Raw genomic sequence first — 24,299 nt, forward strand, 5'->3', positions numbered from 1 at the left:
TACCTCAGAAATCAAAGCAATCCCAAGTGTCAATATAATAAAATTATCTTTAAAATAATTTTGATAACAATATTAATAATCTATAAACCACACCAACGATTATCAAATTCACACTAATAATAAACCCAATGAATATGTAGACATAATAATACCAATAAGCAAACACAAATTCGTGGAGCATTTTAGGTCTTTCCTATTTATCTTAAATAATTGATAAAACAAGCACAAACGAAAATAAAATTATCAGGCATTTTCACTTGCCTCATGGTCAATATTAAATTCTAAAATCCACCAAAGATTCTATAATTATTTTACCTACTTATGGAAATAACAATTAACTCATATAAACCGCACATAGTATTTTCTAAAAATTATATAAAATAAAATTCACAAAAATTTATGAACTTCCATATTACTAGTTTGAGTCCCATGATTCACTATATCATTAATTCAGCAGGTTTATGCCTAATAAATCCATCACATGACCAACACACATGAAAGTTTAAATAATTTCATATAACATAACTTAACTTTCAAAAAAAATTAAAAATATAAATAAAACATTCAAAATTTTAACTTAACATTAACAAAAATAAACTTACAGACTGACTGACAAAGCTCTGCGAGTAGGGGTGTCAATCGGATCGGGTGGGTCGGGTTTCGGGTCAACCCGCGAAATTTTTTTTTTCCCCAACCCGAACCCGAAGCAACCCGAAAACCCCCAACCTGAACACGAACCCGTCTAACCCGCCTAACCCGAATTTTTTTTATTTTTTTAAAAAAATTAATGAAAAAAATTCGAACAAATAAAAAATAATAGTAATATTTTAATTTAAATACATAACAACAAAATTTTCGATTTAAATATGAAAGTTTAATTGTAGAAAATTAAAAGTATATTTACTAAATCAAATAAACAATTGTTAAAAAAATAAAAAAAATACAAATAAATATTAAATGATGAAAATTTATCATATAAATATACAATAAATTTTGTTCAAACATACAATATATAAAAATATAGGTAATATTTTCAAAAAAAAAAGTTTTCGGGTCAACCCGCGACCCAACCCGAAACCCGTCTAACCTGGCACTAACCGAACCCACCCAACCCGAACCCGAAAAACCCCAACCCGAACCTGATTTTTTTCGTGTTGGGTCGTGTCGGTTGACGGGTCGTGTCGCATTTTGACACCCCTATCTGCGAGTTTGCTGCGAATTGGAGGTGAGCAGTTATCCTTCAAAAACATAATCCAATACCATATTGTGACATTCTAAAACTTGTTACAGAAATGTCGTCTTAAGTTTCATTAGAAGAATGAAATGTGAAAGGTGTTTTTTTTTCCAGCTCATCAAATATGTTAAAGCGTGGGCACGCCACTGTATAATTCCCTCTTTCAAAAATTTCTGCTCATTAATAAACACAAGGCATGGGCACGCCACGTGATTCATTCCTTCAAAATTTCTGCCCATCAATAAATAGTAAGGCGTGGGCACGCTGCTATATGTTTGGTTTTCTTTCAAATTCTACTTGATACGCCACATCATGAAAATAAAATAAATATCAATATTTAACCATATCATGAAAACATCGTGATCAACGTAAAACGAGAATAAAACGACAAACATGACGTAAACTTTAAAATAATGACTCAATTTTAAATGTTCATCGACTAGAGTAGAAAAACTCAAAAAACTCAGTGCCACCTCAAAATTTTTCACATGCATCAATGAAATCTAGTAAGTTTAAAGACTCAACAAATAATTCCGGAGATAATAATTAATACATAATAAGAACAGCATACGCGTAACTTATTTTTCAAACATCATCATATGAAAATACTTTACTTATCACCTCAACTTATTTAAAAAATAACAACACATAAACATTTAACATTTTCCTCAAATCTTCGAACTATTTTTTTTATAAAACGTAGCTCGTAAATTTTTCCGTCGAGTTCATAAATCTTCTTGTTTAACTCCACCATAACGGATCCATATAATTTTCTAGTTTAACTCCCCAAAATGTATATTAACTTTCTAGCTTAATTCACCATAATAGATCTTAAATTTTTTACTTAACTCCCCATGCATAATGGATCTGATTTCTGGTTAACTCCCCATAATGAATCTTAAAATTGGCGAGGCACCCCGACCCAAGGTCGATATACACATGTTCGTAAATATCAGTCATAAGCTTGCCTCATATCATTAAAATATCTTTAAAAATTTCTTTTGATTTACATACGTGTGTTGCCCAGGGATTTACATATAAGCTTCTTTCCCTTTTTCACTCAAATCCATTCATTTTGTATAAAAATTGGGGTTCAATTTGCACACCATGTTGGTCCCACATGCGATAATTTGAGATAATAAATATGAAAATAAAGAATAAATTAAATACCGAGACTTACGTGAAAAATTCCTAAAACTTATTAGGGTAAAAACAACGGACAAGATGAAAAGAATTCTACTATAATATTTTATGGTGTACAACTCACTCACTGTGTTTCCAAAGAGAACACATACTCTTTTAATACTGGAGAACAAAACATGTCACAAATATTATAGAACTAAGCACTCAAATGCAATAAGATAAGAAAAAACTCGATGAAGGGATGATTTCTGAATGAGGGGAGGGAGCTCTATTTATAGAGCTTTTTGTCCGTATGAAAACGCGTATAAAAAACACGTTTTCTCGGCTAAATTTTCCTTCGTCAAATTTGCAACTTTGTTCAAATTTCAAAGCTTGCAAAATGTGTTCATAAATTTGTTCCCACCATCCACCTTTGTTGACATTTCTCCCACTTGGAGATTTGATTGAGAATCAAACACATCTTCACACATATTTTCAATCTTGTCATTCCCTGTTGCTTACGTTTTCGCTAGACCACTTGAGGATCTACACAACTCAAACTTATTAGTGTTCAGTGGCTTGGTCAGAACATCAGCTATAGTATCTTTTATATGAATCTTCTACATATCAACACTTCCTTCTTCTACTACTTCTCGTACAAAGTGAAATTGGACTCCAATGTGTTTCGTTATGGAATGAAAGGCTGGATTTCTTGCGATGTACAAGGCACTCTGACTGTCACAAAACAAAAGAACATTCTGTTGTTTGTGCCTGATCTCTTCCAATAACCTTTCAATCCATATTTCCTCCTTACAAGCTTGAGTAACTGCCATATATTCTACCTCCTTTGTAGATAACTCCATAACTATCTGCAATTTTGAAACCTAGCTTACTGCTCTCCTGCAAGTGTTGTAAACACATAACCAGTATTAGATGTCGTCTTATCAGGATCTCCTGCATAATCTGAATCGACATACAGAGCCCTTGAGTGTAAAATCTAATCCTCCATAATATAATGCAGCATTTGAGACACTTTTAATGTATCTAAGGATCCTCTTAACCGTGTTCCAATGCTCTCATCCAGGATTCGTCATATACAGACTAACTGTTCTCACTGCTTGAGCAATGTCTGGTTTTGTACAGATCATAGCGAACTGCGAACATCAAACTTCCCACTGCTGATGCATATGGTACTCAAGACATCTCCATCCTATCTGCTTCACTGCTAGGACACATCTTGGAGGATAACTTGAAGTTAACAGGAAGAGGGGTCGATATTGGCTTACTATTTTGCATGTTGAAGCTTTACGAGATTTTCTTCAAATAATTTTTCTGTGGAAGCCAAATCTTTCTGTTACTTCTGTCTCGATTAACTTGCATACCTAGAATCTTGTTTGTCGGTCTCAAGTCCTTCATATCAAATTCTCTATCCAACTGTGCCTTCAGTCCTTGGACCTGGTCTTTGTTGGGGCCTACTACCAACATGACATCCACATACAACAACAAAACTATATAATCATTACTAGACCTCTTAGAATAGGTACAAGGGTCTGTACTCAGTCTGTTGTATCCAAGGCTCATGATATAGGAATCAAATCTCTTGTACCAACACCTCGGCGCCTGTTTGAGACCTACATAGATTTGTTCAACCTGCAAACCAAGTTTTCTTTGCCTTTTTCCGCCAAACCTTCTGGCTGGAGCATATAAATTTCTTTTTCAAGATCTCCATGAAGAAATGCAGTTTTCACATCTAGTTCTTCTAGATGTAGGTCAAACACCGCAAACTATTCCAATACTACTCTGACTGTTATAAGTCGAACCACAAGAGAAAATATATCATTGAAGTCAATGCTTTGTTTCTGAGCATATCCTTTTACCACCAGTCTAGCACAATATCGCTCCCTTGGTTATTGTCATCACGCTTGATCTCATAGATCTATATGTTTCTAATGACTTTCCTTTCTCGTGGTAGTGTAACAAGATCTCAAGTTTTATTTTTGTCTAATGCCTCCAACTCTTCTTGTATTGCTATCATCCACAAAGATACATCCTAACTTTGAGTAGCCTCGTGGAAACTCGATGGCTCACTATCCTCTGATAATAAACAATATGTAATATTGCTTTCAGTGACATAATCTGAAAACCAACCTGGTGGTCTTCCGTCTCGAGTTGACTGCCTCACACTGAAAACCTCATACTCAACATGTTCTTGTTCTTCGTGTTCTGGTACTGTTTCACAAGTAATTTGACATTCGATCGTCTTATTTTCCACCTGAAATATAATAGTTTCTGAATTCAGCGTGCCTTTGTCTCCCTTTAATTTATCTTCCTCGAAGATAACATCTCTGCTAATGACAAGTTTGTGGACAGTATGATCCCACAAGCGAAACCACTTTACTCCATCAGCATAACCCAAGATGATACATTTTCTGGATTTTGAATCTAACTTCGATCTTTCTTGCTCATTGTACAGAACGTACACATGACTTTAAAATGTATGCAAATGAGAATAATCATTCGGCTTCCCAGACCACATCTTCATCGGAGTCTTCAGATCAATCGTCACTAAAGGAGAACGATTGATAATATAACAAGTAGTTTTGACTGCTTCCGCCCAAACGACTTGTATAGACTCGCGGTCCTCAACATAGCTATTGTTTTGTCCAACAAGGTTCTGTTTATCCGCTTGCCACTCCATTCTATTGAGGTGTGTAAGCCGTCATAAACTATCTTTTGATGCTCTCATGTTGACAATATGCATCAAATTCGTCACTGGTATACTCTCTTCTATTGCCAGTCCTCAAACACTTGATTTTTTTTTTCCGAATCAAGTTCAACTTGCGATTTGAAATCTTTGAAGATCTGGAAAACATTTGATTTCTTCTTGATTGGATACATTCAAAATCTCTTAGAGAAATCATCAATGAACGAGACAAAATATATCGCTCCTCTTAGGGATATAACTGGCTCTTGCCAAACATCCGAATGAATTAGCTCCAGTATGCTTTTTCTTCTTGCAGTAGAAGTGTCAAACTTTAATCTGTGTTGTTTATTTGTAACACAATGCTCACAAAAGGGTGGTGACATTTTTGTAAGTCCCGACAGTAGCTTCTGTTCTGAGAGAATTTTCAAATCTCGTTCTGAAATATGCCCGAGCTTTCTATGCCATAACACTGTTAATTCTTCTCCTGAACTAATTGATGCAACAGCTAGTTCCGCCTCTTTGTGTGTTTCTCCCAAAAGTACATATATATTTGTAACAACTTTTTCCACCTTCATAACTACAAGCGCACCCTTCACAATTTTAATGATCCCGTTCTCGATATGAGTTTTGCACCTGATATCATCCAATTGCCCCAAGGACAAAATATTTTTCGTCAGTCTCTTCACATGTCGTACCTCCTATATGGTGCGAATGATGCCATCAAACATTTTTATTTTGATAGTACCAACCCAGATATTTCCAAGGCATAATCATTTCCCATGAATACAGATCCTCCTGAGACTGGTTCATAATGATCAAAACATTTTCTCCGAGACGTCATGTGTCACGTCGCTCTTGAATTCATAATCCATGTGCCACCAAATTTGTGTCTGTCTTCTGCAACTGTTGCTACTACGCTGAATAATATTTCACCACTGCCTGAAGTATTGGCCACATTTCTTTGAGAACTCTTCTGGATACTAGTACACTCTTTCTTGAAGTCCCCTTTACCACTATATATAAAGCAATAAATATTTTTCTTCTTACTTCTCGACTTTGATCTACCTCGTCTTTGGCTCTCACTGGAATCACGGTCCATACATCTTCCTCTTATCATCGGTAAAGCATCTGCCTGCTTCGAAGTTACCAACATATCTTCCTTATTCTTGCGCCGGCTTTCTTCTCCGAGAACCGCAGTTAAGACATCGTCGAACTTTAGAAAGCCCGTAAGAATATTGTTGGTTATGTTGATAATAACTTGATCATATGAATCTGGTAGACTTTGAAATAGAAGCTCTACACATTCATTTTCCTCTATTTATGCCCCATAGAAGTGAGTTGGACAAATAGAGTATTTAGTGTATTGATATGGTTGGTCATCGATGAGAATTCTGCCATCCGAAGAGTATAAAGTGTTCTCTTTAGGAAAATCTTGTTGTGTAGTGACTTGACCTCGTACATCTTTGTCAGAGTATCCCAGATAACTTTTTCCGTTTTTTTCTCAGAGATACTTGACAGTACTTCGTCTGCTATAGCTAAGTGTAAATTGGCAACAACATTATCATTCATCTCATTTCACTTCCCATCGTCCGCAATTTCCATCGGTCTATATCCAATAGCCGCCAAGAAATTTTTCTTTCTTAAAACTGTTTGTATCTTTATTTTTCACATCATAAAATTACTTCAATTAAACTTTGTTAACTCGTACCTGTCCGCCATTATGTCTACAACAATTTAGTAGACTGGACAAAATAATCCCGCCTTAATAAAAAATCTCAAAAAGTCTTTTTTGATGTGGAAGATCAGTCTAAGTTGCAACCACATAGCATACTCAGAATTTTAAGAAATTTTAAACCAAGGCTCTGATATTACTTGTTGATCCCACGTGTGGCAATTTGAGATAATAAAAATGAAAATAAAGAATAAAATGGACACCGAGATTTACGTGAAAAAACCCTAAAAATTATTAGGGTAAAAACTACGAGTAAGATGCAAAGAATTCTACTATAATATTTTATGGTGTACAACTCACTCACTGTGTTTCCAAAGAAAACACACACTCTCTTAATACAGAAGAATAAAACACCTCACAAATATTATAGAACTAAGCAACTGAAATGCTATAAGATGAAAGAAAACTCAATGAAGGGGTGATTTCTGAACGAGGGGAGGGAGCTCTATTAGATCTTTTCGTCCGTGTGAAAATGTATATAAAAAACATGTTTTCTCGTCAGAATTTTCCTTCGTCAAATTTGTGCAAATTTCAAAGCCTGCAAAACATGTTCATAAACTTCTCCCTACCATCCACCTTTGTTGATAACCCACACACACCCTTCGAACACACATACAACGGCAGCCACACACAAAGAGACACACACATCCCGGTGAAAATTATTTTAGAATTTGTTGATTGTTGATACAGAAGGGATATCAAATTATGCTTTATTTCAGCATAATAATATTGTGACATTGAAATAAAATGTCCTAAGACGGTGAAAATTTGACATACATGCGTAGATAAATTATTTATTCGAGACTGAGTTACACTAGATAGTTGAACAGAACCCACACCAGATTTAAGGTGGAAAGGAAAAAAAATTAAAGCATGAAAATCACGTAGAACTCCTGTGTGGCACCTTCTTGAACATAGCCTGCACAAGATCAAAATACAGCGGAAACTGTGCCATGGCGAATAGAGTCACCGGTAAGCAACTAACGGCATAAACCGGAAACGCGGCGTATTTCAGCTTATCTTTCAACACAAAAAAGTGCCCTGCACAGAATGATAATAGCATGGAAGCAATGGACATGAAGAGGGAGGTGAGTCCCAACAGAAGCTTCCTTGGAAGATCCTTGCCGAAATCGTTTTCTTGATACCTGCGATCGAGATTTTCGAACGAAGAATAAGTTTCGCTTCATTTTCAAGACAACTGAAAAGAATAATTCACGAATTTGTCCATTTGCCTTGAGGTGAGAATGGAGAGGAACATCACGACGGAGGTGACAGAGAAGCTGAGTGCGACGAGCGATGAAATGGCGAATATGCTAAAAGCAGTTTGGCCTTCCAATGTCGGGATGCCACTCTCTTGCTTGACACCCCCAGGGACGGTGGCAGATGTGGCGAAAGCAACTGTAGCGATGAGGGCTGCCACGACGGAGCAGGATTCTGAGGTTTTGGTGAGCCATCGGCCGCCCTCTTCAACCAGGTTTTGGTGGCTGTGGCTGAATAGTTCTTTCGGAGACTGGTTGTGTTTGTTGTAGCGCACGAAAAAGTGCGGCGGCATCGAGTTCTTCACAAACTACAATTCATGGAACAAACAAATATATCATCACATCCATGTTTTGGGAAAATTGTTTTGTAATTTGTGTTTGGTTCTCTTGATAGTTTAGATTGGGCTTTCATCCTATAAATTTAAGTTTTCTTTTTCTTATGGAATAAATATATAATTTTAACTACATAAAAGATACAACATAGCCTCAAAGCAATTTCGACAACTTTATGATACAAAACGTTTAAATCTTGGCGAGTACAAAACCCCTGATACAAACGGACACAACTTTGACCCACAATGTGTTACTTTTCCAAAAAAAGACATACATTAACACCGCACCAAACTGACTAGTGTAACAGCATAGTTAATGGTTTCGCGTACCTCATACCACTTAATCTCCCATTGCATCTGCAAGGCAGCGCCCGGGATAAGCCATGCCCGATGATCACCAAGCTTCGCAGCAAGATGCAGCGCACTGTTTCCATCCATGTCCGTTTGGCGGAAGATGGTTTCTTTCATGATTTTCAATCCCAGCAAAAAGCTGTAGACGTGAGGCTGCCTGTGCTCCACCGCCAACAGAACCACGTTCTTCTTCTCCGTGTTGGTATCGTGAATGGCTATTGGAAGTAGCTCCAGCATTCTTACCACCACCTCTACCACGCCCTTCTTTGCAGCGATAAGTATAGGGGTCTCCTTCTTCTCCATCTCCGGAACCCCCTCCCTTTTCCCTGAAAACATCGGTTTAGAATATAAATCAAATAACATCAGAATCTGCCACGCGTACATGTATATATAACTCGCGATCTAGCGACTTGCTTAGGAACATTATAAAGCAACTTTGGTCATGCAATGACCAAACAGCCATGATCAAGAATATGCTATACAACCAATTCAAACCAAGAACTTGTGATTAGTATAGCATGAAAAAAATTGCACTTACCTTTTCCATCGCTTCTTACCCCATTTTCGTGAAAGCCAACTTTTGAAGGACTATCACGTGGTTTTGATGTTGGATCATGGTCATCATGAACAATCGGCTTGATGAAGCTATCGTGCCTGAAATTCACGATGTTGCCATCAACAATCAAATAAGGGGTCGTTTCTCCATGATCTCTCTCGATCGATGTCAGATGATGGGGACTTCTACCATCAGCTTCATATTCGTACATGGAAGTTCTAACAAGAAGTTCTTCCATGACCTGTACCGACCACGTATGCTTCTCCTTCCTTTCTCGGACCCTTACTATTTCTCTCGATCCTTGTATCACAGATTAAGAACAACAACATTAACAGATTAACTCAATTAGAGTCGAATAGGGAATGCAGCATACCTAAGCCAAGGATAACAAGCATTGATTTGGATATCAGTTTGAGGCCAAGAAAGCATGTGAGATAATTGGAAGGAAAGAATTGATTTTCCCGAGCTTTCTGCATCTTCGGATTCTCTGCATCTGATATCTGATTGTTACTTTCACGATGATTACCGTAACCCACTGGAAAAAAAGAGAAGAAAAAATCAAAATTAAAGAACTTGAGAATCATGAGATAAGTGAAGTGTTTTGATTTTCAGCTCATATACTTACACAGCATTCGAGTTAAATTTCTCAAGAAAAGAGCGAATCCAACGCAGGTTTGATAGTTCTCTGGGTACTTAGCACTGGCTTCGTTGTATTGAAGGCCTTCTGACAGAGTATTGTTGTTTGATTCTTGCTCGAGTTTGTCCACAATTATACCTTGTAAAACAGCACATGTTATTGAAGAAATCAGCACTGGGATATGGATATTAATTAATCTGTTTAGATACAAGGTGAATCCAAGATTTTATTGAAGAGAGTCACGACTTAGCGTGATACGGTTTAAAGGTGCCGAGCTTGCAAATTTCAGTATGAAAAAAGAGACTCACAGTGATAAATAATTTGACGGAATCCTCTAATATGGCTTCCACTTCTAAAAGCAGAGGGCTTGCTCGCCAGAAGATGAAGCGGAGAAAGTCCGGCTTCATTCACAGAATTCACAAGCTTCTCGTATAAATATATAATCTGAAACGCCAAATCTGCGTTGCCGAAAATACGCGATGCAATATCAATCAAAAACAAAAAAGTATGACTGACACACACCAAGAATAAAATATAAAATGGGCTCACCAAAATATTCACCAGCAATGGCAGAATGAAGGATCGTCTCCCCATCTTTCCTTCTACAATACTGAAACCCGTCTCCGTTATTGCATAAATTATGCAGACATAGAAAAATCTCCTTCCTTCCATGACGAACGGCAAGAAAGAAAGGCGTTTCGTCCTCTTTATCACGTACACCCATGAGTTTTGGATCCTGTTCCGCAATGCATTTGCACATGGCGACATTTCCCGAGGACGCTGCAAGATGAAGCGGAGTTTTGCCTTGCTCGTTGCGGATTCCCAAGGCCTCGGAGGGATTTCCCGAATTCGAAACGAGCTGTTTTACGAGCTGATGCACGATGCGTTCTTGGCCGTCAGAAATGGCAATGTGTATTGCCGTATCTCCTGATCTGGTGATTTTGGCGGTGTGAGCCTCACGGTTTTGCTCGTATATTTTGATGACTTCTTCCCAGTTGCCATGCATGGCGTTTTTGAATAGATATTTCTGCATTTGATTCATTGGCATTGCTGGTGAGGGTTCTAATTCTTCTCTTCTTTAATTTTTTCTGTGTCGATAAAAAAAAATTGAATCAAGTAGTCGTCAAAATTATGAGAAATTAAAATATTAATTTTATAATCATGTAACATGATCCGAACGTACGTGAAGATCACGATCCAATAGAACCAGACAGCAACTTTGGAAGTAATTTAGAAGCAAGCATCGGATTCCCCGTTTCAAAGTAGATTCTCAGCTGGTTTGCATAGAAGAGTAAAGGGGAGCAGCACTGATTGCACTAATACCTTACGTCCTGCAAAACTCAACTACGTACTTGCTTTAATTTTCCAGCCTCAAATTTACTCTTTTGATCCAGCAACTGCTTGTACAAATAACTTGTAACTCTCCCATGTATCCATGGTACTCCAAGATCAGCCGTCAATAAATTAAATTCCCAGACATAAACTATTTGCCACCGTATCATTCACATTTCTTAAAAAGTTGAATTTTTATACTATACTATACTTTGACACTTTTTTGTTCGACAATTTGAAATTATGAAGTAATAGATAGTAAGCTACTTCGATTTAGGGCATCCACAATGGTGGATATATATAATACATGCCAACTCATCCAAATATCCTCTCCATGTAAATATTCACCACTGCACACCATTTATTTTTGTGTCAGAACAATACATGGGTTAGTATTTGTAACCGGGTATTGCATTTTTTTTTAATTTCTTCAAGCCAGCGTGAGTTTCACGCTGACTTGAGACACGTGCGTGCATTGCACTCGCGCATCAGACAATTAAATGGAATTCGGGGTCGACCAAGCTTGTTTTGGTCGACCAAAACAAAACATTGGTCGACCATACCATTTTTGGTCGACGACCAATTGGTCGACCAACAATTGGTGGTCGACCACTAATTGCAAAAAATGGTCAACCAACATTTTTGGTCGACCTCCACCAATTGGTCGACCATATAATTGTTGGTCGACCAATTCCAACAATTGGTCGACCATTTGGTCGTCCAATTGTTGATCTATCCAGTTTGAGTAGAGCCAAAACTTGAGAAGTTTCTTTTTGCACGTGGTAAATTAGTTTTGTATAATTCGTTATAATTTTTTAAATTTTATTAATATTTATTCTATTACAAATTAGTTATTAAAAAATAATCATTATAAACTTTCTAGTTTTATATTTCAATAAAAATATAATACTAAATAATACATGAAAGTAATTAAAGTGGTTAAATGATTTTATTTAAATGAAAATAAAATATTAATTCAAGTGACGGTGGGACCCATAAATTTTTGGTTGGTGTGATATTTAATTGTGAAATATGAGATATTTGAGTAGAGAAATATTTGATTGATGATGTGGATTATGAGGTCCACAAATATTTGAAGGAAATATTTTTCTTATTGTGGATGGCCTTAAGAAGGGACAAAGTAAGATACTAATTTAGACTTTGTCGGTTAAAAAAATTGACCTCATTTTAAAATTGAAGTATCATTTTACTTCGAAATTTGTTATTTGATGAAGTAATACATTATCGATTTTTTTTAATCTTATAATGTTGAAGTAAATACGTGAACCCATTTTTTTAATATTATCAAAAATATATTATAAAATATAATATGCAAACTTTTTACAGTATTTCTTTGTAAAACATTTAAATAAAAAATTTAAATGAATTAAATAAACAACAATCACTAAAAATTATTAAAATGATTATTCATTAAATAAATATCTTCTAAAAAATATAAAATATAAATAAAATGATTGATTTAATGAAATCTTGATGTTCGATTTTGACATATATAATCCGACTGAATCAAATAAATTTCAATTTTAACATTTATTTCCGATTTACAAAATTTGACTTTCGATTCGACTAGGTGTTTGGTTTTTTAGATTTGAATTTTCAATTTTTTCAGTTTTATTGTTTGAACGCATGTAGTCTAAAGTCCAGATTCCCTCTCCCTTATTTGAAAGCTCTAAATCCACGATATTCAAACGCATTGGATCTCTGTTTCTTATTGATCCCATCGATGGAGGCGATCAAGGAGTTGTCCAAGCTTCGATTCTAACGATGCTATGATACCTAATATTGTAAAGTAAATTAAATTTTTGTTAGTCCCACGTGCGGTAATTTGAGAGAATAAATATAAAAATAAAGAATAAACTGGACACCGAGATTTATGTGGAAAACCCCTAAAAATTATTAGGATAAAAATCACGGGCAAGATAAAAAGAATTTCACTATAATATTTTGTGGTGTACAACTCATTCACTGTATTTTCAAAAAGAACACACAATCTCTTAATACATGAGAACAAACACCTCACAAATATTATAGAACTAAGCACTCAAATGCTATAGAATGAGAGAAAACTCGAAGAAAGGATGATTTCAGAATGAAAGGAGAACTCTATTTATAGAGCCCTTGTCCGTGTGAAGACGCGTATAAAACGCGTCTTTTGAAAATTTCTCGTCAAATATACCAACTTTGCATCCCATGTTTTTTATTCAGCCAATTCAATTCATATTCCCGACATGCATTTAATGCACACTTTCTTTGACCATTCTTTGTCGACGTTTCTCCCACTTGGAGATTTGATTGAGAATCAAACACATATCCACACATCCTTTCAATCTTACCATTACCTGCTTCTTATATTTCTGCTAGGTCACTTAAGAATCTACACCACTCAAACTTATCAGTGTTTACTGGCTTAGTTAGAAAATCAGCTATGTTATCCTTTGTATGGATCTTCTGCATATCCACGCTTCCTTCCTCTACTACTTCCCGCACAAAGTGAAATTGGACTCCAATGTGTTTCGTTCTGGAATGAAATTCTGGATTCCTTGCGATGTGCAAGGCACTATGACTGTCACAAAACAAAGAAAAATTCTCTTGTTTGTGCCCGATTTCCTCCAATAATCTTTTAATCCATATTGCCTCCTTGCAAGCTAGAGTAGCTGTCGTGTATTCTGCCTCCGTTGTAGATAACGCCACAACTGTTTGCAGTTTTGAAACCTAGCTTACAGCTCCTCCTGTAAATGCAAACACATAACCAGTAGTAGATTTCCTCTTATCAGGATCACTTGCATAATCTGAATCGACATAGCCCCTAAGTGTAAAATCTAATCCTCCATAACATAATGCAGCATTCGAGGTACATTTAATGTATCTAAGGATCCTCTTAACAGTACTTCAACGCTCTCGTCTAGGATTCTCCATATACCGACTAAGTGCTCCCACTGCTTGAGCAATGTCCGATCTTGTACAGATCATGGCGAACGTCAAACTTCCCACTGCTGATGCATATGGTACTCGAGACATCTTCATCCTCTCTGCTTCACTGTTAGGACACATCTAAGAGGATAACTTGAATTTAACAGGAAGAGGGGTCGAGATTGACTTACTGTCTTGCATGTTGAAGCGTTGCAAGACTTTCTTCAAATAAATTTTCTGGGAAAGCCAAATCTTTCTGTTATTTCTATCTCGGTGAACTTGCATCCCTAGAATCTTGTTTGCTGGTATCAAGTCTTTCATATCAAATTCCCTAGCCAACTGTGCCTTCAATCCTTGGATCTGATCTTTGTCAGGGCCTGCTACCAACATGTCATCCACATACAACATCAAAATGATATAATCAGCACCAGAACTCTTGAAATATGTACAAGGGTCTGCACTCAGTCTGTTATATCCAAGGCTCATGATATAGAAATCAAATCTCTTGTACCAACACCTCGGCGCCTATTTGAGACCGTACAGAGATTTTTTCAACCTGCAAACCAAGTTCTCTTTGCCTTTTTCCACAAAACTTTCTGGCTGGAGCATATAGATTTTTTCTTCAAAATCTCCATGAAAAAACGTCGCTTTCACATCTAGCTGTTCTAGATGTAGGTCAAACACCACACACAATGCCAACACTACTCTGACTGTTGTAAGCCGAACCACAAGAGAAAATATCTCATTGAAGTCGATGCCTTCTTTCTGAGCATACCCTTTTACCATCAATCTAGCACGATACCGCTCCACTTGGTTATTGTCATCACGCTTGATCTTATAGACCCATCTGTTTCCAATGGCTTTCCTCCCTTTGGTAGTGTAACAAGATCTCAAGTTTTATTCCTGTCTAATGCCTCCTTCTCTTCTTGCATTGCTATCATCCACAAGGATACATCCTAGCTTTGAGTAGCCTCGTGGAAACTCGATGGCTCGCCATCCTCTGATAATAAACAATATGCAATATTGCTTCCAGTTACATAATCTGAAAGCCAACCTGGTGGTCTTCTGTCTCGAGTTGACTGCCTCACACTGGAAACCTCATACTGAACATGTTCTTGTTCTTCGTGCTCTGGTACTACTTCAAAAGAATTTTGACCATCGTCCGTCTTATTCTCCACCTGAAAATAGTAGTTTCTGAATTCGGTGTGCCTTTATCTCCCTTTACTTTATCTTCCTCGAAGATAACATTTCTGCTGTTGACAAGCTTGTGGACAGTAGGATTCCACAAGCGAAACCCCTTTACTCCATCAGCATAAACCAAGAAGATACATTTTCTGGATTTCGAATCCAACTTCGATCTTTCTTGCTCATTGTACAGAACGTACACAGGACTTCCAAATATATGTAAACGAGAATAATCTGTCGGCTTTTCGGTCCACATCTCCATCAGAGTCTTTAGATAAATCGTAACTGAAGGAGAACAATTAATAATATAACAAGGGGTTTTGACTGCTTATGCCCAAAATGACTTGTTTAGACCCGCAGTCCTCAACATAGCTCTTGTTCTGTCCAACAAGGTCCTGTTCATTCGCTCCGCCACTCCATTTTGTTGAGGTGTGTAACCCGTCATGAATTGTCTTTTGATGTCTTTATGTTGACAATATGCATCAAATTCTTCACTGGTATATTCTCCTCCATTGTCAGTCCTCAGACACTTGATTTTCTTTTCAGAATCAAGTTCAACTCGTGCTTTGAAATCTTTGAAAACTTGGAAAACATCTGATTTCTTCTTGATTGGATACACCCAACATCTCCAAGATAAATCATCAATGAACGAGAGAAAATATCTCGCTCCTCCTAGAGATACAATCGGTGCTTGCCAAACATCCGAATGAATAAGTGTCAAACTTTAATCTGTGTTGTTTACTTGTAACACAATGCTCACAAAAGGGTAGTGACACTTTTGTAAGTCCCAGCAGCAGCTTCCGTTCTGAGAGAATTTTCAACCCTCGTTCTGACATATGTCCGAACTTTCTATGCCATAACACTGTTAATTCTTCTCCTAAACCAATTGATTCAACATCTAGTTCTGCCTCTTTTTGTGTTTCTCCCAAAAGTACATACAAATTTGCAATGACCTTTTCCACCTTCATAACCACAAGCGCACCCTTCACAATTTTCATGATCTCGTTCTCGATCTGTGTTTTGCACCCGATATCATCAAATTGCCCCAAGGACAAAAGATTCTTCGTCAGTCCTTTCACATGTCGTACTTCCTGTATAGTGCGAATGGTGCTATCAAACATTTTAATTTTGATAGTAACGACCCCAGCGATTTCCAAGACATGATCATTTCCCATAAATACAGATCCTCCTGAGGCTGGTTCATAATGATCAAACCATTTTCTCCGAGACGTCATCTGCCACGTCGCTCCTGAATCCATAATTCATGTGTCACAAAATTTGTGTCTGCCTTCTGCAACTGTTGTTGCTTCGCTGAATAATATTTCACCACCGCCTGAAGTACTGGCCACATTTCCTTGAGAACTTTTCTCGATACTCGTACACTCTTTCTCAAAGTGCCCTTTACCGCCACATTTAAAGCAGTAAATATTTTTCTTCTTACCTTTCGACTTTGATCTACCTCGTCTTTGGCTCCCACTGGAGTCATGGTCCATAAATCTTCCTATTATCATCGGTAAAGCCTCTGCCTGCTTTGAAGTTGCCAACCTATCTTTCTTATTCTTGCGTCGACTTTCTTCTCCGAGAACTGCAGTTAAGACATTGTCGAATCTTAGAAAACCCATAAGAATATTGTTGGTAATGTTGATGATAAGTTGATCATATGAATCTGGTAGACTTTGAAGTAGGAGCTCCGCACGTTCATTTTCCCCTATTTTATGCCCCATGGAAGTAAGTTGGGCAAATAGAGTATTTAATGTGTTGATATGGTCGGTCATCGATGAGGATTCCGTCATCCGAAGAGTATAAAGCCTTCTCTTTAGGAAAATCAGGTTGTGTAGCGATTTGACCTCGTACATCTTTGTCAGAGTATCCCAGATAAATTTTGTTGTTTTTATCTCAGAGATACTTGACAATATTTCGTCAGCTATAGCCAAATGTAAATTGGCAACATCATTATCATTCATCTCATTCCACTTTCCATCATCCGTAATCTCCACCGGTCTATCTCCAATAGCCGCCAAGCAATTCTCTTTTCTTAAAACTGCTTGTATCTTTTTTTTCCACAGCATAAAATTGCTTCCATTGAACTTTGCTATCTCGTACTTGCCCTTCATTATGTCTACAACAATTTAGTAGACTGAACAAAATAATATCGCCTTAAATAAAAAATCTCAAAAAAATCTTTTCTGATGTGGAAGATTAATCTAGGCTGTAACCACAGAGCATACTCATTATTTTAAGAAATTTTAAACCAAGGTTCTGATACCACTTGTTGGTCTCACGTACGATAATTTCAGATAATATATATGAAAATAAAGAATAAACTGGGCACCGAGATTTACGTAGAAAACCCCTAAAAATTATTAGGGTAAAAACCACGGGCAAGATGAAAAGAATTTCACTATAATATTTTGTGGTGTACAACTCACTCACTGTGTTTCCAAAGATAACACACAATCTCTTAATACAGGATAACAAACACCTCACAAATATTATAGAACTAAGCACTCAAATACTATAGAATGAGAGAAAACTCGAAGAAAAGATGATTTCAGAATGAAAGGAGGATCTCTATTTATAAAGCATCTTGTCTGTGTAAAGACGGGTATAAAACGCGTCTTCTGAAAATTTCTCGTCAAATATACCAACTTTGCATCCAACATTTTTTATTCAGCCAATTCAATTCATTTTCCCGATATGCATTTAATGCACACTTTCTTTGACCATTCTTTGTCGACAATTTTATAAATTAAGAATTTTTTAAAACTTTCACTCTTTCATATTTTAAATTTTTTTTAAATATTGTTAAATGTTTGACTTCTACATACAAATGTAGACATATGAAGAAAGCAGAAGTGGAGCTTGATACTTGTCATTTTAAAGTTGAAAATTATTTTGGAATACATTTTGAAGAGCTTTTGTTATTATGTGTATGAATTAAATTATTATTATTATTATTATTATTATGTGTTTTGAATATTTATTTAATTATTGTGGTAAAAAAATTACATAATGTATTGATGTTTTAAAAAAAATCAAGTCGGGTTACACGAGTTATTCAAGTTAAAGCGGGTTACTTTAGGTTCGGGTTCCCTATTTTTGGGTTCCGGTCGAGGTTTTTTTGGGTAATAAAAACAGAAACATGAGGCTCAAGCAAACCTAGTAAAGTAGGATTGAATCTTTTTATCATATCTTTGAGGACGGGGTTCAATTCTTTAGAGGCCGCACCTTGACAATTCCAAACCAATAAATTCAAACTTAAAATAATCAGGATATGTAGTTGCACCCTTGAAACGTGCATTAATAACACATACCATACACAAAGGAGCTTAAACTTGAGGGGACTGGGACACACACACCCAACAATGTCTCCTTGACAACCTCTTCGTCTCTATTTTCAACTTCATGGTCCATTAACACATCCTTGTCTGTATTACTAAGTATAAGAAGGGGTTCTTGATGGTGCTAATTACCAATTGCACTTTCCAATAGGATACCGTTCTCCTAAGAATCCCTACTTGGCACAATATTGATCACCTCACGAACGATATGTTTACCCACTGAGAACCTCGTACAAGTCATGTTCTTCTTCCGCAGCAGCCTATCTCAGTCCATACCGGTACCCCACGCGACCTGCTGGAGTAATATATACTAGCAATGGGAAATTTTCATGACTTAGCTCGGCTTATGAGTTGATAAGTGATCGATCGAGGAAGCAGAGCTCTGGGGTTGGAGCTAGCGTGGAACTCAGGGTGCAAGAAGATTTTGCTTGGGCTTGATTCAAAGATAGTGGTTGAGTAAAGCGGGGATGTCATGTTCATCCCTACTTAATTTGATCCTCTATATGTACTAATAGATTGACAAGTGAGAGTCAAAAATGTCTACTTGGAACAAAATAGGACCGTTGATTTTTTGGTCTCTGAAGCACTAAAGTATTACAGAGGATACAAAACTATTTAGACTCTTCCTGCAGACCTACAAAATATCAATGTAGAAGACAAAGATGAGACTTAACTCTTGTAGAAGAATAGTAGTATGTTAGTTGGTCAGTGTTGGATTTCCCTTCTCACTGAAAAATGCATAATGGGATGAATTTTATTTTATTAAGTTGTAGAAATAAATTGAGATGGAGAAAAGTGTAAACAAAATGGGCTATTTCAGGATTTTTAAACTATGCAAGATTATATTGTAAGTGTTTAGCAAAATTTAAAAACATAGTTTTAAGATGCACTAGATTAATATAATTTGTAAAAAAGAAACATTTTTCTGAACATAATATATATAAATATATTATAACATATTCAATTGCTTGTTGGTGGACTTTTCTTGAATTCAACAGCTGTCCTGCAAGAAACTATAGCCATCGTCCATATCGAAAGTTTACCAAATGTCCATCCCATGGGCTGGGCCTTGTACAATGTAAGCTGTCCATTAAAATTCCAAATCAGGTGAATTCGTGCCAAGAAATCGAAGTTTATACCAACAGCCACTGTTCAATTTCAATTCCAAGAGCTATGGCTCCTCCCAAGCAAGCCATGAATTCTAACAAATTTCCAAAAAGCAAGAAGAAGAAAAAGAAAAACAAGAACAAGAGCAAGATCGTGAGCTCAGTTCCAGTCGACAATAAAGCCATTGATTCTGAATGGTGGGATGTTTTCTTGAAGAAGAACTCTTCCTCCCAAGGTACCTTTCAGTTTCTTCTCCATTTTCGTCCTATCCTTCAGGTTTTGTTTGATAGAAATACAGCTGTAAATTTCAAGTCAGTCTCGTGGATACCATTGCTTATAATCTGTAGTAATCCTTTCTTGGATCTGAAAGATTACTTTTTTGGGAACCTCGTTTAGCAAGCTCGGTAATTCCAATTTTGATGTGGGTTCTTGATTTTCTCTGCTTTGATTCAGTAATTACATATGCTGAATAGTAATCTATGCACATTTTTTTAAATTTGTTACTGCGGGGAATTATTGATAAAGAATCTGAAGCAAAACATCCTACTCTTCCTTTCGAGTTGAGCTTTCATTTCGAATTTTTTGGGATGCATCGTGTGTTTCAGAATTTATCTTTAAACTCGCAATAATTTTGAGCTTTATTCGAACTTTAATCAGCCAAGGGTTCTTTTACTCATTGTACATTCGTATTTCTCTGTTCCTGTATGCCCCCTTCAAATTAGATGCTATCTGATTGCCGAAAAAGAAAATTAACTCAGTTTTTTTTTTTAAAAAAAGAAGACTTTTAAGCCCTCAATATAGCGTAATCGCCTCATTTATAACTTATTGTCAGTTGTATTTGCCTTTATGTATTCAATGCATTTTCTATCATGTAATTTTGTATTTGTGATTTTAAGATGAAATAATTTTTTGTTTTATGTGGATAAGAATTATCTTTAGCTCCAAATGTGTCTCATGATGAGGAGGAACTTTTTAAGCATTTCTTCCGGTTATCCAAGAAAACTTTCGAGTACATATGCACACTGGTTAGAGAAGATCTTATCTCCAGACCTCCTTCTGGCCTCATCAACATCGAGGGAAGACTCCTAAGTGTCGAGAAGCAAGCTGCTATCGCATTGCGAAGATTGGCTTCTGGTGAATCCCAAGTCTCCGTTGGAGCTTCTTTTGGGGTTGGCCAGTCAACTGTTTCTCAAGTTACGTGGAGATTTATAGAGGCCATGGAAGATCGTGCCCGCCACCATCTCAGATGGCCTGACGCGAGTAAAATGGAGAGAATAAAATCCGGTTTTGAATCATCTTCTGGATTGCCTAATTGTTGTGGTGCAATAGATGCTACTCACATAGTGATGACCCTCCCTGCTGTTCAAACTTCAGACGATTGGTGCGATCAAGAGAACAATTACAGTATGTTTGTGCAAGGTGTTGTTGATTCTGAGATGCGGTTTTTGGACATTGTAACGGGGTGGCCTGGGGGCATGCCGATTTCTAGATTGTTGAAGTGTTCCGGATTTTACAAACTTTGCGAAAGTGGCGCACGTTTGAACGGAAATGTAAAAGTATTATCTGATGGAGAGGAGGTTAGAGAATATGTAGTTGGTGGAGCGAGTTACCCTCTACTTCCTTGGCTTGTAACGCCATACAAAGATTATGAACACTCGGGGTCTGGATCTGAGTTCAACACATCTCTTGAAACTGCAAGATCTGCTGCCGTCAAGGCATTTTCGCAGCTGAAGGGTGGTTGGCGAATCCTTAACAAGGTTATGTGGAGACCGGATAAAAGGAAACTACCTAGTATTATCTTGGTCTGTTCTTTACTTCATAATATCATAATTGATTGTGGTGACAGATTGAATTCAGATGTTTCTTTGTCTGGCTATCATGACTCTGATTATATGGGACAGATTTGTAAGCAAGTAAATCCCGCAGGAATAAAAATTAGAGAAAACTTAGTGAAGCATCTGGGAGGCAGAAAACAAAATGTAGCACAGCCTTTTGCTGATGTTGCAACGAGCTGATTCTTTCGAGTTTCGTGCTGCTGTTTTCTAAATGGGGAATAATTAAATCTGATAAGCGTGTTAAAAAAATTGTTTCATGATGCTTTCCCTGTAATTGAACTGTTTTTTGCTTTATAGAATGCTTCTTGCAGAGTCTTCAATCATAAGACTCATAGTATTCCTGTTATTGTTCAAGAGGAATCATCAAAGAATGATTCGGCAGGGAAGTAAGGAGGGAAGATCGTCCAGATTAAAGTCTTAGAAAATTACATGACTTATTAAGAATTGATAATTCCAGTCCCATCTTCGCCTGAATATCATTTAAATCTGACAAGCCAAATGATTAAAAAAATTAAAAAATAATATAAAAGGCCATGCATAGGCGCACCCAAAATATAGAACATTAGAGGTAAGAGGATGCTGCATTTACAAAGCCATAAGATGTGAGTTCCAGATTATCAAACTGCCAAGAGCTAAACACAAAACCTCCAACACAGAAGTTGACAGTAAAACAAGTTGGAAAACTAACAAGTACAAAGTATAATCAAGAATCAAAACCAGAGTAGATGCCGTTTTCTCTCAACATCCTCTTCTCTTCTTCAACATAATTCTTCCCTCTGCTTGCTTGACCAAGATCCCGCTTCCTCTTCTCTTTCTGCTGAAAAGAGAGATTCTTTTTATCTTTACATGTCTGCACGTCCACAAGCCCCTCCCCATAGGCAATTGATGCCCTTGTTTTCTGTCGTTCCTCCAAGGATTCTTCCTCCTCCTTCGGTCGAGTTTCTTTCCCTGTGGACCAAGTCCAGTCCTGTTCCTGCTCAGGCTCCTTAGGTGGTGGCACTTTCAAGACAGATAATCCTCCTTTATATCCATGTCGACTCAAAGCTTCGAAATCTATTCCTTTGCTCTTTTTCTTAAAAGAATCCTCTGCAATTGGGAAACAAGTTCCAATGTCAGCCCATCAACGGTACCTTGCTTCCAAATTTTCTTCTAAATCATGCATAAAAATCGCGTTTTCTTCTAATTGTCCTTGTTCATTCATCCGTTTAGCAAGCAATGCTCTACAACATACATGGTTCTGATAGAGCAAGACCCAATTGGGGCAAATGCCACTCAAACAAAAAAGATTAATATCTTTCTTAACATGTAACTTCCAACCAAATTACGTCCATATTGTCAACAAAATTGTGATCGTCAACAACAAAGATGCATCAAATTTCCAGAATTACAGTTTCATTAACTACAATGCATCATGAAATTAGAATGAGATAGGATGCTCAGGGAACCCTAAAAAACCAGCAATGAACATTCCACCAGCTCAATCTGAAACCACGCAATCAACCTGAACTCGAAAAGTAATGGTAAAATCCAAGAAAACCCACGAATACTTACAACACATACCTTTCGAAGCCTTAAGCTTGAACGATTGATTCTTCTTCTCTCCGACTTTAGATTTCGAGCTCCCATCATTATTATCGTCGGAAGACTCCGTATCATCGTCTTCCCCATCACTCCAACGCAAACCCCTCTTCATTATTCGGTGTGATAATGGACGACCTCGGGGATCACCGATTTAGGGCTTTTTTACAGGCTCTTTTTTAAATCATATATACGCTAATTTTTCATTTTTCTGTATGTAATATTTTATAAACATATTCAGAATGACATATTTTATAATTTTATAAAAAAAATTATATTTAAAATATTAGGTAGGTAGAGTGAATATATGTTTTTCTCTCTTCTTTCTTTTTCTTTTTCCTCATATATCTGCATTTTTATTACCATCATTCTGCTCATTTTTTTTAGTTTTTTGTTGAATATTTTTAAATGGAATCATGCATAGACTGATATTCATTGATTTCAGATTTTTCTCCGAAGTTCACGGCATGGAAAATGCAAAGTACGTAACCACCAAAAGCTAAGTCCGAAGTTAAAAATCTTTTTCCTCAGCTTGTTTATATTATTTATAGCCTCCTTATCTCCTAGTTTATCTTTAAAAAAAGAATTTACAAGATATGAAAACAAGAAGTTTATTATAAATAAACTCTTTTTAAATAATGATATCATATCATAAAATTCTTATCATATTTATCACATATCTAAAAAAGCAAAATTCATAATTAATTATTTTACACAATCTAATCAATAAGGAAAAAATAATATTAGGAAACAAATTTATTCTTGAACCAAGAATTATTTTTCCTTTCAATATGAACTGATTTTTTTTTATTGTTTTTTGGTTCACACATACTGACTATCGACTGGTTTCGACTCTCATTTTCAATTTATATCAATTGATGTCGATCGAGTATTGAAGCAATGTCGACTGAGGTAACAAAGCAATTTTTCTTTTTATATTTTGTGATTTTTTAGCCATGGAATGCATGATAATATTTTGTGACGATTATGTTTGCTAACAATGGGTGAGCAAAGTTGTGAGTTATTTGTTGGCAGCGGATGATGTGTGGCGCCTGTGAATCTA

The 24,299-nt window shown here is 36.5% G+C and overlaps 3 protein-coding genes across 4 annotated transcripts; 1 reads left to right on the top strand and 2 right to left on the bottom strand.

Annotated features, from left to right (window-relative positions):
* Positions 1–7,530: 7,530 nt before the first annotated feature.
* LOC140978838 (uncharacterized) lies at positions 7,531–11,015 on the bottom strand. Its single transcript, XM_073444069.1, has 7 exons — positions 10,477–11,015; positions 10,236–10,385; positions 9,916–10,065; positions 9,664–9,825; positions 9,273–9,590; positions 8,714–9,060; positions 7,531–8,359 (listed from the first exon to the last, which is right to left on the bottom strand). Exons 1-7 carry the CDS (start codon positions 10,973–10,975, stop codon positions 7,982–7,984), a joined length of 2,004 nt encoding a protein of 667 aa, XP_073300170.1. The 5' UTR covers positions 10,976–11,015; the 3' UTR covers positions 7,531–7,981.
* An 8,829-nt stretch (positions 11,016–19,844) lies between these two features.
* On the top strand, positions 19,845–22,004 carry LOC140977992 (protein ANTAGONIST OF LIKE HETEROCHROMATIN PROTEIN 1). Of its 2 annotated transcripts, none has more exons than XM_073442700.1 (2): positions 19,845–20,058; positions 20,751–22,004. In XM_073442700.1, the coding sequence occupies exons 1-2, from the start codon at positions 19,890–19,892 to the stop codon at positions 21,836–21,838; spliced, it is 1,257 nt and encodes a 418-aa protein (XP_073298801.1). In that variant the 5' UTR covers positions 19,845–19,889; the 3' UTR covers positions 21,839–22,004. The 2 variants fall into 2 exon arrangements, with proteins under 2 accessions (XP_073298801.1, XP_073298802.1); XM_073442701.1 differs by having other exon boundaries at positions 20,763–22,004.
* Positions 22,005–22,171: 167 nt separating this feature from the next.
* LOC140979256 (uncharacterized) lies at positions 22,172–23,424 on the bottom strand. Its single transcript, XM_073444594.1, has 2 exons — positions 23,219–23,424; positions 22,172–22,744 (listed from the first exon to the last, which is right to left on the bottom strand). The coding sequence occupies exons 1-2, from the start codon at positions 23,349–23,351 to the stop codon at positions 22,362–22,364; spliced, it is 516 nt and encodes a 171-aa protein (XP_073300695.1). The 5' UTR covers positions 23,352–23,424; the 3' UTR covers positions 22,172–22,361.
* Positions 23,425–24,299: the final 875 nt, after the last annotated feature.

The sequence above is a fragment of the Primulina huaijiensis genome, chromosome 6, assembly GCF_012295235.1.
Source record: "Primulina huaijiensis isolate GDHJ02 chromosome 6, ASM1229523v2, whole genome shotgun sequence".
Lineage (NCBI taxonomy): Eukaryota > Viridiplantae > Streptophyta > Magnoliopsida > Lamiales > Gesneriaceae > Primulina > Primulina huaijiensis.